General features: G+C 40.2%; 1 protein-coding gene across 1 annotated transcript in view; it reads left to right on the plus strand.

The window, feature by feature from the left end:
• The first annotated feature begins 4048 nt into the window (after window positions 1–4048).
• LOC138006820 (uncharacterized) overlaps window positions 4049–15619 on the plus strand; it is a 32369-nt gene continuing 20798 nt past the window's right edge. The window contains exons 1-6 of the mRNA XM_068853406.1: window positions 4049–4110; window positions 6695–6807; window positions 8641–9167; window positions 12212–12368; window positions 13077–13295; window positions 14407–14478. Of these exons, the coding sequence (XP_068709507.1) occupies window positions 6708–6807; window positions 8641–9167; window positions 12212–12368; window positions 13077–13295; window positions 14407–14478 (1075 nt within the window). The 5' untranslated portion in view covers window positions 4049–4110; window positions 6695–6707. The remainder of the gene's footprint in view (window positions 4111–6694; window positions 6808–8640; window positions 9168–12211; window positions 12369–13076; window positions 13296–14406; window positions 14479–15619) is intronic.

A 15619-nucleotide genomic window follows, 5' to 3' on the forward strand; every position in this document is an offset into this window, starting at 1 on the left:
CATCTCAGCGTAAGGGACCCTTTTTTGACCATATTTGGGTGTAACTAATACTCCATATTTGGGTAGTGAGGTCACGTTTTTGCATGTGTCGCTTCCACCGTGTGGTTTGTGTGTTGTTTCAGCAGACGATTCAGCTAGTGAGATTGGAGACGCTTGTAGTTGCCTTACGTGTTTGTAAATTGAATTGTAAGCAGCGGCTGATCAAGGAATAGGGTTATACCTACAAATTTCGGACAGAACGAGCGTGTTCGCTTGTCCTGATTTCGAACCAGCGTGTTCGCTTGCGAACCAGCGTGTTCAATTGTCAATTTCGAACCAGCGTGTTCGCTTGTCAATTTTAAACCAGTGCTTTCTTTCGTCAATTGCCACGTTTTTAAAGACTTCAGATCAAAGAATTGAACAAACTACTATAATACATCTTCTTATAGCACAAAGAATTGTCCTTGAACTCCAGCGTTGCGTAATTAAAACCACTCACAACTTGGACAAAGCGGGGGTAAACAATATTGCTTGATTATTGCGTTCAATACATTTTTCATCTGGTTAATCGCCGTTACAAGCCGACAACTAAATGTTGGGCTCTTTAGCTTAGCAGACATTGCTTTTCCGGGTTCATTCAATGTGAAATACAGTGCTGTTATTGTTATTGTTATTATAACCTTCATCACCACGTGCGTGAAAGTTCGAGTTGCGCCGATGAAACACATTCCCTACACGGGGCTGCCGAAAGTTTTTACGCCATCAGTGTAATAGTTGAGCTTGTGTTTATACTGATAGTTAACTTTCAGCATACCATTTAAGTTGTCATGGTTTATGTTCACCGCAGAGTGCTTTTTCTGTCACTTATTCTTTATGGCAGCAGTTGCTCGATAATCAAACCTTTATTTTCTTGTTTTAGAGTAAATTCTCAACCAGACACAGTGTCTGCAGTGTATGCCACTACAAAAGCAATCCACCTTTCTCTGGACAAAGAGTATAACGTTTTTACGTTAAAATTTGGACTCAGACAGAACACTCTCAAAGTGTGTAAATAAAGTGTAATCGATGTAATATCCAAGGGTTCAGTCAAAAACCTTCATACGTTTGTTGTATTTATCTTTTTTTGATTGAATCAAAAAATGAAACGAAAATTCATTTGCACATTTATTCAAACAATACTCAAACAACCAGTAAACCTAAGGTAACACTTCAACATCACAAGATATTGCTTCGAACTTAAGTAATACTCCCTCAACATTTACACACTTTGAAATTATGGAATTCCTCAAATTATGCCTTCAAGACCAAGACTCTTATCAGAGTTACTTCACACTCTTCCTTTCCTACTTTCATTTATAGTAAAATAATTTTACCTCTGTGTCAAACTTTCACACATTCCAGAGACAAAAAACAATTTTGCCTCGTTGGCACTTGCCGTAAGGCACAACTAGTATAATTTGATGTAGTTAGCAGAGACGACTTGCAGATACCATTCCAAAGGCCAACTGAGTTTCTTTCAAAGTATTTCTGGCATTATCCGAAGAGAAACTTGCACTTTTTTCAATCTAGCTAGTTATTTTCGAGCCTCGAGTGGTTCAATACCACCTTCCACCTGCTTTATCCAATAATCGCCAAGTCCATATATCGCGTCATATTATAAAAGCTGGACTGGACCCAGCTGGACTCTGGACTCTTAAATAGTTAACCAAAAAAATTTAACTAAAAGAATTAAAGCAAGGAGCAAATTCACTTTTAAATTAAGTTAAATAGTTTAGTAGATAAGCGACACCATTACCTGTGAGCGGGTGAAACAGAAGGGATGACGTGAAAAACGCATAATGCACTAGTCAGTGGAAAGCCCCGCACCCCCATACCCGGGGAATAGCGGAGCATTAGACCAGGCCTGCCTTCTAAATGAAGCAAATTCCGCGCTAAGCAGGGCAATTTCGTACGTCAAAACCAAACTTTTCTCCCCCGCACCCGGGGACAATACAGTACTTCCAAAATCATAAAGCACAATTGTTGACCAAAATTAATATACTTCAAGAATCTTTACTTCAAATTAAATTTTGACAAACATGAAAATTAACAATGCAGTCCATTTCTCATAAATGCAGTTCATTTCTAATCAAGCATGACTATAATCTTTGTCTAATTCCACTACAAGAAATGATAATATTTACAGATTGAACACAGAATTTAACTGAGAGCCCATTACAAACATGAAAAGAATGGATTTTCACTTGACTGAGACCGTATGCTTTCCCAGTGATCTTTGCGCGCCTATTCAAGTTGGCGTCAAAAAACGAATCCCCGTCTGAGCCCCATGCAAGGTCCCCGCTCGCCGATACTTGCGCCAAATGCTGTCGAAAACCCCGCATACCGAGGCAAAAGTGACAGTCCAAAACCGCCGAAATCACCCGCTAATGCCTCGCATTCCCCGGGTATGGGGTTGCGGGGCTTTCCACTGACTAGTGCATAAGTGTTGGTTGTTTGGAAGCATTCAACTCGGCAAACCAATTTTGCTCATATGTGTTGCACTGGCTTTCGTGTTCATCGTGTTTTATTTTGTCTTTAAGAAACCCACTGCATTGTTTTCTTAAACGAACGATTTGCTTCAGACTGCCAAGAGGACCTTTTACAATGAACTTTTCAGTGTTGAAGATTGGTTCGTCGTCTTTCTTGGCTTTTTGCTTCTCGTCACCCCGTCTGTTCTCCGGCTTACAGATAATGGTGTCGCTCACCTATTAAACTATTCAACTTTCGTTGAAAGTGAATTTGCTCGTTGAATTTTTATTTTTATTTTTGTAAAATTGAATTTTTTGGCATGTCCGATTCGCATCTACAACCTTATATTTGTAAAAGTGATAAGATAGCGTTGACAGCGCTACATAAACTCTCCATTCGATGATAATAATAACATAATGGTTTGTTGATATACACTGGATATATTGTTACAAAATGTTTATTAATTCGTATGTTTTGAAACAGAGCCCTGCTTCAGCCGTGAATTTTCACCATGAGTGCATTTACCCAATCTTGGTATGTTAAACTGGTTCAGCCAGTTTCGGTCAAACAATCACGGAAAGACTTGGATTTTTATAGGTTTGTCCCTTTGTGCGAAAGGATCGCATACAGGAATTTTAAACAAAACCAAATGACATTTCACTGGCTTGGCTCACATGACACGAGGCGAAAATGAGAACTCAGGAAGTTTTTCTTACTTTCGGTATTCAAAGTTGTTTCATGTAAAAGATTCTACACTACACTATTGCAGTCGATGGGATTTTTCAATTTAAGTTGTATGACCACAAGGATCCATAGACAAAATTGTTAGGGCTTCTAAAGAAAGGGGCACTCCTTCCTTCGGTTTTAAGTTCAAAGAGAATGAAGTATTGGCTCCACTCTTGTATCTGAATACTAACAATTGTAATGTATACGTGCTGATTTTCTTTTCGGTCATGTTCAAATCAAAAAGCACAGACAGGACTTCTTAAAACTGGGTGAACTTCAAAACTTTCAATGATGTCATAGCAAAACTTGCGAAACTTGAATCATCACACTCCAGTAGATTTGGAAAAAGTCAACCGGAATAAATTAACGAGACTCGAAAACTATAATCTGCTCATCAAGAAATGCTGAAATGATCACGCGGTCAATGACGTTTTACGTGGCAAACTCCCAAGCGATCGAAATCTTCCTTAAATCAGTGCAAAAGTTGTTGATTCTCATATCTGTATCAAAGAGGAGCAAGACGCCTTGAAACGGGCAAACGAAAACTATCGCTCACTCGAAAGCTGGTAAGTTAATTTTAGTTTAGCGATACTGATGCAGCGCAGTATATAAATATGGTCGATGACGAGAAAGTAATCTTTCGTGGAAGAAACTTTCGATTTCTGAAAGAACGATTCTGAGACAAACCTACAATCAACTGAAAGGACGGTCTCAGAAGAGTTAGTCATTCGTCAAATCAGAAGCTGCCTCGGACTTGAGTGCTGTTACATTTAAATATTCGGTGTTTTGTTTAACATACTTTCATATAAAAATTGTTTTGAACAAGAGATAGAAACCGTGCGGTGTTGCTCCGGTTCCGCATTTCGATGAAACTGAAGCGTTTTCATGGCTGCCTCAGTAAGCAGATGTTGATGTTTGGGAGCCGAGTTTTCAGTTTGTGGGCAAACGTTTCCTTCCGTGATTGATTATTCAATCGAGCGGGTTTGAGTAGCATTTAATTCCGGTTGCTCGCTGCGTTGGGTCGGTATCGAGCTGTTCGGAGTGCCTTTAAAGCTTTGTAGGTCATTTTAGGCTGCGGTTAAAAGTTTTTATTTGTTCGGTTATTCTAGGGGAACTTGAAGCTTTTCGAATTTACCCTATAGGGCATTTTTGTCTCCTTCACGAAAATCTTAGGTATTGCATCCTTTCCGAAACTCATAGCTGGGCTTTTTTCGGCACTTAAAGGACATTTTTATCAATCTCGAAAGTAACAGGTATCAGTTAACTTTTTCAGATCACGAAAGTTCGATGTGAACATTCTCAAAAGAAAATCCTAGGTGCCGGATTAAAGGCCTTCCGAACAGATAATTTTAAGAAATGTTCCGTTGGGTGCCCCTGTTCTTTTGGAAGAATATAAGTAAGGAAAATCCTGTCTTTTATATCTGTGATTTGAAGCCGTGGAACAGAATTGGAACAAATGGGATGTTTGTCGCAGTTCTTGGTGGTTGGAGGTTTTTTTTATGATAAATTGAGCTTGGAGTAAAAAAGAGAGGCAGGAAACACGAAATTCAGTCCTGGAGCTGAAATCATGAGACGGAAGATTTTTAATTTGTTACTTCCTTCAGACAGGGGAGAATTCATTTCAAGGGCTTAAGCAGCTACAAGCATGTAGGGAGAAATGAGAAAAAATCCACAATAGCAACAAGAAACAGAAAAATAGAAAAATTATCCGATATAACTTGTTTCATATATTCCTTGCTGTTCCATGCTACGCGATAGTGATAATACAATGACCACAAAACTGATTATCAAGTCTTGCGGGTTCTCGTCGTTTCGAAAGTTCCTGTCAAATCTACTCAATGATAAAATGCCTCGTAGTGTTGTCACCGGTCGCAGCTGCGATGACTCAGGTGAGATCGAGAAGGGTCCGCTTGACAATTTCTCCATATCACATAACCACTTGTCAATGCTGCTACGAACTTGATTGAGCCGCCCCAACTAAGTGTCTTCAAACACTCGGCTGTAAGGATAATATCCCAGAAGCACCCAACGATAATCTTCCGTGAAATATGTGTTCGGGAGAGTCAAACTGTCAGTCTAATAATTTTGGTTCTACGTAGCCAAACAGCTATAGATTTCTTTACTAAAACTTGACCTAAGAGATTCGCAACCAGGGAAAAGTAGTCTCTTTCGTTTTCGGAAGGGATATTTTTGCAACTTTTGGCACTTGATTAAAAAGGTCACCTAGCAATTTCGGATGAGCAAATGGTTTGCCGGGAAGTTCTTAGAAGGTAACGTTCAGCTAACAATTTCTGAAAAAAAGAAATCATTCCCTAAAATTATTTTCGGACACTTCAGCTAAGATATCTGAACAGATCAAATTCTTCGAGTTGATAAAAACATCTCTTTGGACAGTCTTTCTACATTACAAGGAGCCTAGAAATGTCCCTCAAAGGCTTTTAGCTTAATTTGCTCGTTGGTTCCCTTGATATCCCTCGTAGAACGTATGTTTAATATTGTTTCAGGGGGAGGGAAACAAATAAAATCCAAGGCTGTGATTTACCTTATTTCTCTGCCTCTATACTGAACTCTCTACAACTTGCGCAAAATTTCCGGTAAAAGGCAGGTCTAGCACTGCGATTACCATGTGGACTATTTCCGCTACCCTACCCAATATGAAATCCACGCTGTGCTCACTCTAGTATGTGTTGTTGGACTCTTCCTTCCTCAATTCTTGATGTTCTACAATTCTTCAATATATTTGGACGTTGCTGTTCAAAGTTAGGTTAACAACTGATGAAAGCTAAGCCGATAGCTTGAATTATTTAGAACCATCGCGATCCATTGTAAATACTATTACATTGTTGAGATTGGAGAACAAAAAGGAAACTGACTATATCAAGGTATCGCGCGAATAAAATGCCCTAGTAAGAGCAAAGTAAGGCGATTTGACTTCTTGTTAGTTCAGATGAGAGATTTCTTGCGCGATTTTCTTGTGTTTCTTCAGCCCATGGCTTCCTGAGAGGCCAGATCTAAGAAGATAAAAAGGTAAAGAAAGGGGAGCCGCAAAAGATAGAAGCCAACGAATCTTCAAATTTCTAGCGTCAAAGTACCGGACGTGAAATGGTAAAATTTCTGGCCTCCGGCCTCAAACGAAAACCCGTTTAAAAGGCCGAACACGCCGTTAAACTGATCAGTAATGCCGGGGTCAGTGATTATCATTCTTTATCATTTTTTGGTGATTATCTTTTATCACCTCTTTATCAACTCTCGAGTCATTGTAGAGGGAACGTACCCAATCAAAGCGCATCAAATCAATGTTGGTTCTCGAAAACTTCTCGGAGCAGAGTCAGGGAGAACTAACAAACTCAACCCGCGCATATGACGCAGAACCGGGACATTTTTGCAGATTGGTGAAATGCGAGTGCTCCCCCTGCTATCTGATAAAAAACAAATATTTGATATATTGATCGCCTTTTTGCTGAAATGATTCGACCGGCAGGTTGAGAGCCAACATGTTGAATGCATCAAATCCACATGCATGCCCCCAGCATATACCCTGCCTTGATCCTGAAGCAATTGTCACTGAACTCATGGAGAATGCTGCAAGACAAGGTATGTACAAATGCTGATGAGGTTACTTTCTAGGAAACCATGGATGTAGCGTCGGTGGGTGAGTCAGTTTATAACACCAAATCAAATTATTCGCGTTGACGAAGGGCTAACGCTCGAAATGTCGACATGCAATCTTTTTACTCTTAACAACTCGTTTGCTAAAACCGCATGTTCGTGTTTCATGTCACTCCCCACTAACCCAGCACCACAGTTTCCGCTTTAGGAAGTTCAAACTCCCTCCTAATCCTCGAAGCATCAGCAATTTCATTACATAAATTGTCTTTCTAAAAACATGACAAGTTAAGGGTACAATTTTGGGACTCTCCTGTGTTTGTTTGTTTTTTTCGTACCCCATTTTAAAATAGTCAGAACAAACGTAGTATGGTGTCCACGGATATGGCCTATGTGACCCAAGAACCAATGCTCAGGATAGTATAAATACGACTTTGTAGATGGTTGAGAGAGAGTTGGCCCACCCTTTGGCTGGGGAAAACCCTGGGATCGAGTTTAGTACTGATTTGTGACCTTTGATTCCACGAGGACTTTGATTGACACTTGACGCACGTGATGTTAATAGGCCTTTTTCGAGTTCATGTCTTCCTCCTCTTCAAAAGGAGTCAAGTTCGAAGTTTTTGTTATGAAAATTAGCTTTCATTCAGATGTAAAGTAGAACCAAGTAATTACCATCACAAAAACTTTGCACTCAGACTCGCTTTGAAGAGGAGGCAGACACGACCTCGGAAATGACCTATTGTGTCGAAAGACAACTTTCATAAATGGCGACCATTTTTACATTCTTTTGTGTTTATGTTGATTAGACCTGCTGCCCTCATTTTGAAACAAAAAATCTTTTGAAATTTCTCGTCGTAGGCAGGCTAGAAAAGGTTTATTACCCTTACAACAGAAGAATATTTTATTTGGCCGCCATTATGAAAGAGGTATAGTATTAATTAGTCGAGCCTTGACGTAACCAACCGAATCTTAAGCGAAATCTTTTTGTTTACAGTTATCAAAGTAAATCAGTAAGCCAAGTTCAATTTCTACATTCATTTCTTCGATACGGAATAAGTCCCAAAAGAAGAATTTATTTCTTAACGACTTCCGAAATTTTCCACCGCTTATTTAACAACCCCGACTTTGTAGGAAAGAAGAAGCTGTTGATAAACGGCAACTTATCATCTCAGTAAACAAAGCCTATGTAATTAAATTGGTTTGTTTAGTGAGTGAAGCAATCCCTGCAAGGGGAGGTCTCTTTTCTCTCGTATTTGTTGGGCTGACATGTCGGAGGAAAAGAGACCCGTGAGTCAAAACTCGCCTTCATTTAACAGCCTTCCCCGATATTGGGCAGGCCTGTTCAAAACTGACCGTGTTTTTCAGAGGGTGTGTTCGTTATGTAACCACCGTGCAACTGAACACAGTCAGTTTCGAGCTAAGGCAGAAAACTCTTTTCCCGAACAATTCCTAAGAAAAGGGAGCTTTATTAACTGGAAAAAAGTACGGTAAAAACGTCGTCTCCGTCTTTCTCGAAAGACAGGGCACTGCGCCGGATATGTCAGTTCGTTGTGTAGCAGCTTCGGCTGTGGCTGTATAAAGTCCGTAAAAACAGACTCCAGGACTCTTACTCCTTCAAGGAGCCAATCATAACGAAAAGGTGATTGGCTGCGGATCAGGTACGAGATTTTACAGCCAATCATCAACTGAAGGCTACTCATACAAAACCTAATTATTTACAAAGCTTTAATACCAAATTGAAAAACCTCTCCATAAGAAAACTGATAGCGCGTTATATAACTATATCATAGCCTTAATGCATAAAGAACCTGCATTATGCAGGTTCTTCCTTGCTTCCCATAGATCGGCAATTTCTAGAAGACCTTACAGGCGGGGAAAACCCCGTTTTCCCTTGTGAACGGGAAAGTAGCCAGGGGTATGGATGCTATACTCCACCAGACAGCGTACAGAGTGCGACCCCTTCCCCCAGCGGAATTCAATCTGAAGCCACCGTTAGTGATCAATCTGGAAATGACATCAACTTCGATTGCCCAAATATAGTAATTGTTTCCAAGCCAGGACAGTCAAATTCTACGCGGTTAGGAATACCGTCAAACCACACAACAACTCCTATGCAAACAGCAGTGCCTCAACCTAGAGTTAGTCCTGGTTGCGTAAACACCGGGTTTCAAGGAAATGGCATATTGGAAGTAGACGCCAGTTTGGCGTCGCCCCGGTCTCAAGTTACTTCTGCAGAGTGTAGTCGAGCATGTATCGAAATCCTTAATCCCAAAGAAGAATACGACAAAGTACAGAAAAAGCGTGGACCTAAAGGAAAAGTTTCTGAACAGAGAATCAAAAATGGACAGGTATGAATTTTACAATATGGGTATGACTGCATGTTTGGACCGGTTTTGAACATAGACCATTTTACGGTTATGGCAGTCATTTTGAAATCCATTGTTTCAAATAGCTATTATGAGATTCCAAGGGGGCAAATTAATATGCATTTGCCCCCTTAGAATCCCATAATAGCTAATTAAAACAAAGGATTTCAAAATGGCCGTCGTATCCGTAAAATGGTCTATGGGGTCAAGTAAGGTGTTTTTCAATAGGACTAAAGTTTCCCTTGAGCTATTAGGGAGCTTACGAAACGACGACGCCGACGGCAACGACGACGCTACAAAACAATAGGTTTAGTGAGCAAAAACAAAGGCTCTGCACGATCTGCACGTGCGTTTTACATTTTGGTACATTTCTTTGCCGTCATCTCCTGAATGACGACGTGAAATGATCAAATTCAAGGTTCTGTGGAGGACGTTAGCACACGACGATGAATTTTCAGTTCTCTCTCTACTCTTCCAACCCATTCATACCAGTTTAATTCCTCGACAGTTACTACTCATTTTTAACGCGAAACGACATGAAATAGTTTCTTAGTGATATGAATAACGCGAACTTGTATTTTTAAATGAAGTCCTCGTAGCCGTCGTCGTCCTCGTTTCGTAAGCTCCCTATTAGGGAGCTTAAGCAACGACAACGGCGACGGCAACGAGAACGTCACGAATTTGCATATTTAGTGGTTAAAAACTATAGCTTCGCACGCCCTGCACGTGCGTTTTTCACTTTTGTCCATTTCGTTGCCGTCGTCAGCAAAACAACAACGTGAAATAGCCAAGTTTTTGGTTTTACGAAGAACGTCAGCACTTGAGGATAAATTTTCATTTTCTCTCCTAAAATAGAGTGCCGTTCCGACTGGTGTCATCTTTGAGGAATTACCACACCCTTGTCATATTAAAACCGTTGAAATAGTCACGAAGCAATTAAAATAACACAAATTTATATTTTGAGAGGACGTTCTCGTTGCCGTCGCCGTTGTCGTTGCTTAAGCTCCCTATTGTCACCTTAAGGACGTTCGCGCTAATTGTTTGTGCGCAACGTAACTGCGCAGGTAACGCGACTGTAATATGTCACGCATTACTTCGTGCATTAGTGAAGTTGAGGTTTGAAAACCTTTGCAGAAACCGTGGACGATAAGTCTTGCACAGCGTTGGATAAGAGAAGATCGTGATCAGTCAAAATTGATTAAAAATATTTAGGAAAGTCAAGTAGACTACTGCACGACTGATGTTTGCGTTGTTTTTATCAGTCGTGCACTAGTCTACTTGACTTTGATAAATATTGTTCAAGCATTAGTTAAAATAACATGGCGACAAAAACGCCGGGGAAAAAATTCCAGGCCGGCAAAAGAATGGCACATTTATTTCCGAATCATCATGAAACGTTGAAGAGAAGTGAGCGGGAGGATGGAAACGCTCTGGAAAAGGTAGCTGCTGATCGAGTAGTGGCTGAAAGTTTGGAAAACTCGAGGACGAACCGTTGCGTAAATTTAATGGTGCTGTTTCTTTTTTTAATGTTTTTATTACCCTCACGAACTTAAGTTCAAAGCGAATGTATGTTTTTGGAGTTTCCTTTACTTTCGTGAAAATAGAGCAGTATTTTCGTCCTCGTCGGCTTGAATAGTGCGGACCTGCGTGGAAAAAACCAGCGATTAAATTTCACAAAAACCACACTCCAGAAGACGAGCATGACGGCAATGGAGAAATATTATACAAAACACTAACCAAATGAAGATGTCGACTGCTTAAAACTTCGTTGCTGTGCTCGAGAAAGCTTTGTTTTGGGGTAAAAACCTTTCATCCCTTCAACGATCGATCCTCTCCTGGGTTCCAGTCCTTCCCCGACAGGTCACGCAAAAACGTGACAAACGAGGTTTTCCAAGAGCTTCGTAAAATCACATCGATTTTACTCCCTTGGATCACCGGTGACCCCTATTTTTTTAATCATAAATCACTTACTCTACTTACTATCTACAAAATATGATAAAATGAAAAAAATCTCACCGTAAGAAGTTGTCTTTTTTTTAAATTTTCTTTCCTCGTGCCATCGAATTCCGGTAGTGGTTGCAACGGATAGAGGTTACGAAAACGCTCGTCCAGGATGAACTCTACTGTTTACGACATCCCTAGCGGCATGAAATTATCTTAAAATCCCACCCCTAAAAACGTACGCACAGAAACCTTCACTCTAACAGTTTATTTTTAGGATTTTCGATGGATGAGCAGATGAGGTTACCTTTCGTTATTATGACAGATTTATCGAAATTAAGGCATTTTTCCACTGCCATTTTCTCCGAAACAAAGTCGGTGACCCCCAATTTTTATTTTATTTTTGGAGTAAGTACTTTATAACCTAACTCTAGGCGAGAAATGAAGAAAATCTCGCCGTAGGAAGATTTTGACGCGAACGTCCTTAAGGTGGACCACAGCACTAGGAACCACGATCATGAATAAGCTTTGAGAGCAGCGTGTGGGTTCCCTAATGTTCCACGGAGATTACAGAAACATGACATTTTCATGAGAGGGGGTCCTGCGGCTTATCATCGACTTCGGCAAAATGTGTGAATGTAGCGGATTTAAATTTTAAAACAAGGCAAGACACGAGTTTAACAGTGTGAAGCCCGCCTGAAAGGCCAGTGCCACATGCTAAATCAGTCGTGGATATCCAAGGCATCCCTACGCGATTGAGTAGGTGACCCATATGACCATTAGTAATAGCGGTACCATTAAATAGTAAAATTGTAATTGACAATAATCAATCTTCTTCTTAAAACGAAGGCTAAAACTAAAAGGAAGCTTGAAAACAATTGAAGTTGTTATAATACCAAACATTCAATAACTTGCTTACGAGAGCTGCTATACTCTATGCCTTGTTTGAAGCCAAACGTGCGCATGCTCAAAACTGGGCAAAGACGAAAAGATTGTCCCTTCCCTCTTTGTACCCCAGTCTAATCGTGTCTATTATCTCACATGATGTTTAATAGGTTCACTGACCGGTATTTGTTGTTTTACAGGTTGAGATGAGAATTAAAACGTATCTGCCGTTGTCTGAGCTCTGTGTTTATGTACAGCGTGAACCACAAGCGGAAAAGAAACTTACAGAAAAGGACCCCAGGTCATATGGAGTGGGACCGACGAGATTTGATGAGCTCACAATTAATCCAGTTGCCAGTATGTTCATTATATTTTTAGCAGGAATTAGAGCTAGGGCCAGAAGTTTTAAGATGACGTCATGGCGGTATTGCAGGCCTGTCCCATTCTAATGCAACTTTTCCCCTCGATAGTTGTTAATCTGTTGCCCGGTTTTATGACTAATCAGATTTGTTTGTCGATGAAAACTCAGGCGAATCATCTTAATCACGATTCATAATAGACCTTATTCGTTAGTACATTTTATTTTCCAAAAAAAATCACGTGATGATACTCAGAAGATTTGATCCTTTGTTGTTGTTTATTGTAAAGGGACCGCGTGCGATCATGAGTTTTTCCAACTTTAAAAAAACATCCTCTTGAATATTGTCATAATGCCTACTTTGAGAAACAAAATGTACAAGCGAATAAGGGCTATTAGGACTAAATTCACCAGCTCCTTTAAGACAATTGCGGAAATGCCAGCCGAAGGTATTTTCGATTGTTTTTATCCCATGAGTCCCTCGGCTTCAGTTGCTAAGGGGGAGAGTATCCGAACCGGAATAAGTTCAACCACCGTTTCAAAATACTCGGATTTTTTCCAAGCACGTCCGACTCATCTTTGATAGATAAATAGCCTCATTTTTTGTCGTTATTTCATAAAATTGATGTGGCCTTAAGTCATTTCAGCCAGAAGAAAAGACCACCAAAACGAACGATATCTGATGGGACGTTTATTTGTTTCTTCAGGCGTAAATCCAGCGTTAGAGCCACCAACCTACCTTGTGAAACTTGATCTCGATTCCTTATATAAGACATCCAACAATAAAGAGGTTTACAAACTGGAGAAGAACAAGGGCACGGAATATAACCGCTTCTGGCTCAGAATTTACCTTAAGTTTGTCGATGGAACGCACGTTGTCCATTTCCCCTACGAGTTTATTTTGAAGAGCGAAAAGACCATCAAAGGTAAGTAGAGATTTCTAACCGGGGAGGGGTAGAGGTGCTATTCTCCGTATTCATTTTTTTTCCGAAATGGCTTCGATTTAAATATTCATTTGTTTTTACCCAAATTAGCCCTTGAGGCCTCGTTCTTAAGCGTAAAATTCAAAAGAATATTTCGCCTTGAAAGAGGCATCAAGGTCTAATTTGAATAAAAACAAAAAAATATCTAAATGGCGGCCATTTTAGAAAAAGGTGTGTCGTAAAACCTGAATAAGAGTTATTACTCTGGCCAATCGTAACAGGGGCAAAGCACGTGATGTGCATGCCAATCAAAATTCGTAGATGCTTGCTGAAAGCGCGGAAAAAGATGCGTGCAAGGAGTGATTAGTGTTTATTTTGCTTCTCATTGGATACAAAAATGGCGGGAGACTTTCAAACCAAATACTCAGCGAAGCGATCGCGGTCGACTCATTTCAGAGATTTAGCATCGTTTTTATGGTAAACGGCTAAGGTCAGGGTGAGATTTGCTGAAGTGCGAAAGCGCGGGAAAAAGATATACGTGATACGTGTGATCGGTGTTCATTTTGCTTCTCATTGCAAAAAAAATGGCGCGAGACTTTGAAACCAACCGCTCAGCGAAGAGATTGCGGTCGACTTATTTCAGAGATTTAGCATCGCTTTTATGGTAAACGGCTAAGGTCGGGGTTAAATTTGCGCTTTGCCAAGAAAATCAAAGAAAAGTGTTTGATTTTAGTTTATTTATTGGCTAGGCCTGTTAGATACATTTCTGGTTACTTCTCAGATAGAGTAAGAGAATCTTCGTGCTTTTGCCCTAAAGAGCAGTCTGCCGTTGGCGTTTCACCTAAATGCAGTAGTGAAACAATAATTTTGGCTTTCCGGTGATTGTAAACCGCATTAAATGAGCAACTAAATTCACTACAAATTGGGGTAGGTTTTTGGTCGTAAGCGCATTTCTGTTCCATTCGATAATTCGCATTATTCAGTCGTGGTATTGGTGAAATGTGCAAGGCTTAGCAAGTGCCCGATTGGCACAAACTGACAAGAAATGTCATTTCCAAATATTTTAGCGGTTTGTCTTACTGATTTCTTTCTTTCTCTTTATATCGTTTGCAAGCTTTGTCTTCTCGCTCCAGTGTCTCTCCAGGCCGTGTTCCTACAGCTGAATTATCACCACACGGAGCTTCAGGTGAGTATCGTATATTTTTTCATGCAAGAAGAAATCATAACTTACTTTTACGAATTCTGCCATCTGATAGGATTACGTACTATCTCTTGTTAAATAAATAGTCGTGCAAAAGAGACTGGCATTTGTACTTTAAAGGCATTATTGGAGACCTTAGACAAAGACGGCTAGGAGAACGCTGTCTAAAAGTGTTTTTTCGCGTTATTGTAAAAATTTAGCAATTATTTAAAGTCGCTCGGCATGGAAAGTTTGTGCTAGCCGATTCCAGGAATAAGATTGGAGAGAACGGTGTGGATAATTAGTGGGCAAATTGAACATTTATCGTCAGGTGCTCCATATAACTTCAAATTTTGTCAGTTCGCGTCGTTTTCAGGGCGAGAACGGCACAGAAATGTGCACAAATGTAAAATGCACGCGCAGGGCGTGCAGAGCTTGGACCTGTTTTTCATGGCGTTCTCGCAGCCGTCGTTATCATCCCAATCATCGAGATGAAAGCAGGGGTAGTATGCCGCCTACAGAAACAATAAGACCATCCGCACTCGTCTTTTGAGCGGTCCAGAATTTAACTCTAACCTAAGTTTACTTATTACGTTGAATAATTGTTTACGTTTATTTCTCTTTTTGAGGCTATAAAGTAAGGGACAAAACTGTTGAGATATTTTCCCTCTCACTGTCGCGGCTTCGAATTCTCACTCATTCTCCTCCTTACGAATCAACGATCCTTTTGGCCAACTTCAAAGCGTTGACGAGCCTAGAAGTCTACGAAACATAAACCGTTGAGTTTTTTTCTTGCAGTTCCAGAAATTTGAAACAGTAAGTTGCAAAACTTGACCTTCGTACATTTTTTACCGACTCGAGGTCGTTATACCCGAGCTGACGCAACCACGAGCATGCGTGGTACCTTCTTTGTTCAATATGCTGAATAACGTAAGGACGAAGAACACGAAAAGGAGAGCGATTGGGGGAATATCTATGTTTCTTGTCAGCGCCTTGGAGGTAATCTGGATTCCGGAATCCAAAAAAAAAATTTGTCTGTAGAATCCGAAATCCTGGGCTTTGGAATCTGGAAGTCAGCCCTAGCAATATTGAATCCGTTATAATCCAAATCAGGCAATCTATTGAGGAGAAAGTTTGGAATTAATAA

This window comes from Montipora foliosa, chromosome 6, assembly GCF_036669935.1.
Source record: "Montipora foliosa isolate CH-2021 chromosome 6, ASM3666993v2, whole genome shotgun sequence".
Classification (NCBI taxonomy): domain Eukaryota; kingdom Metazoa; phylum Cnidaria; class Anthozoa; order Scleractinia; family Acroporidae; genus Montipora; species Montipora foliosa.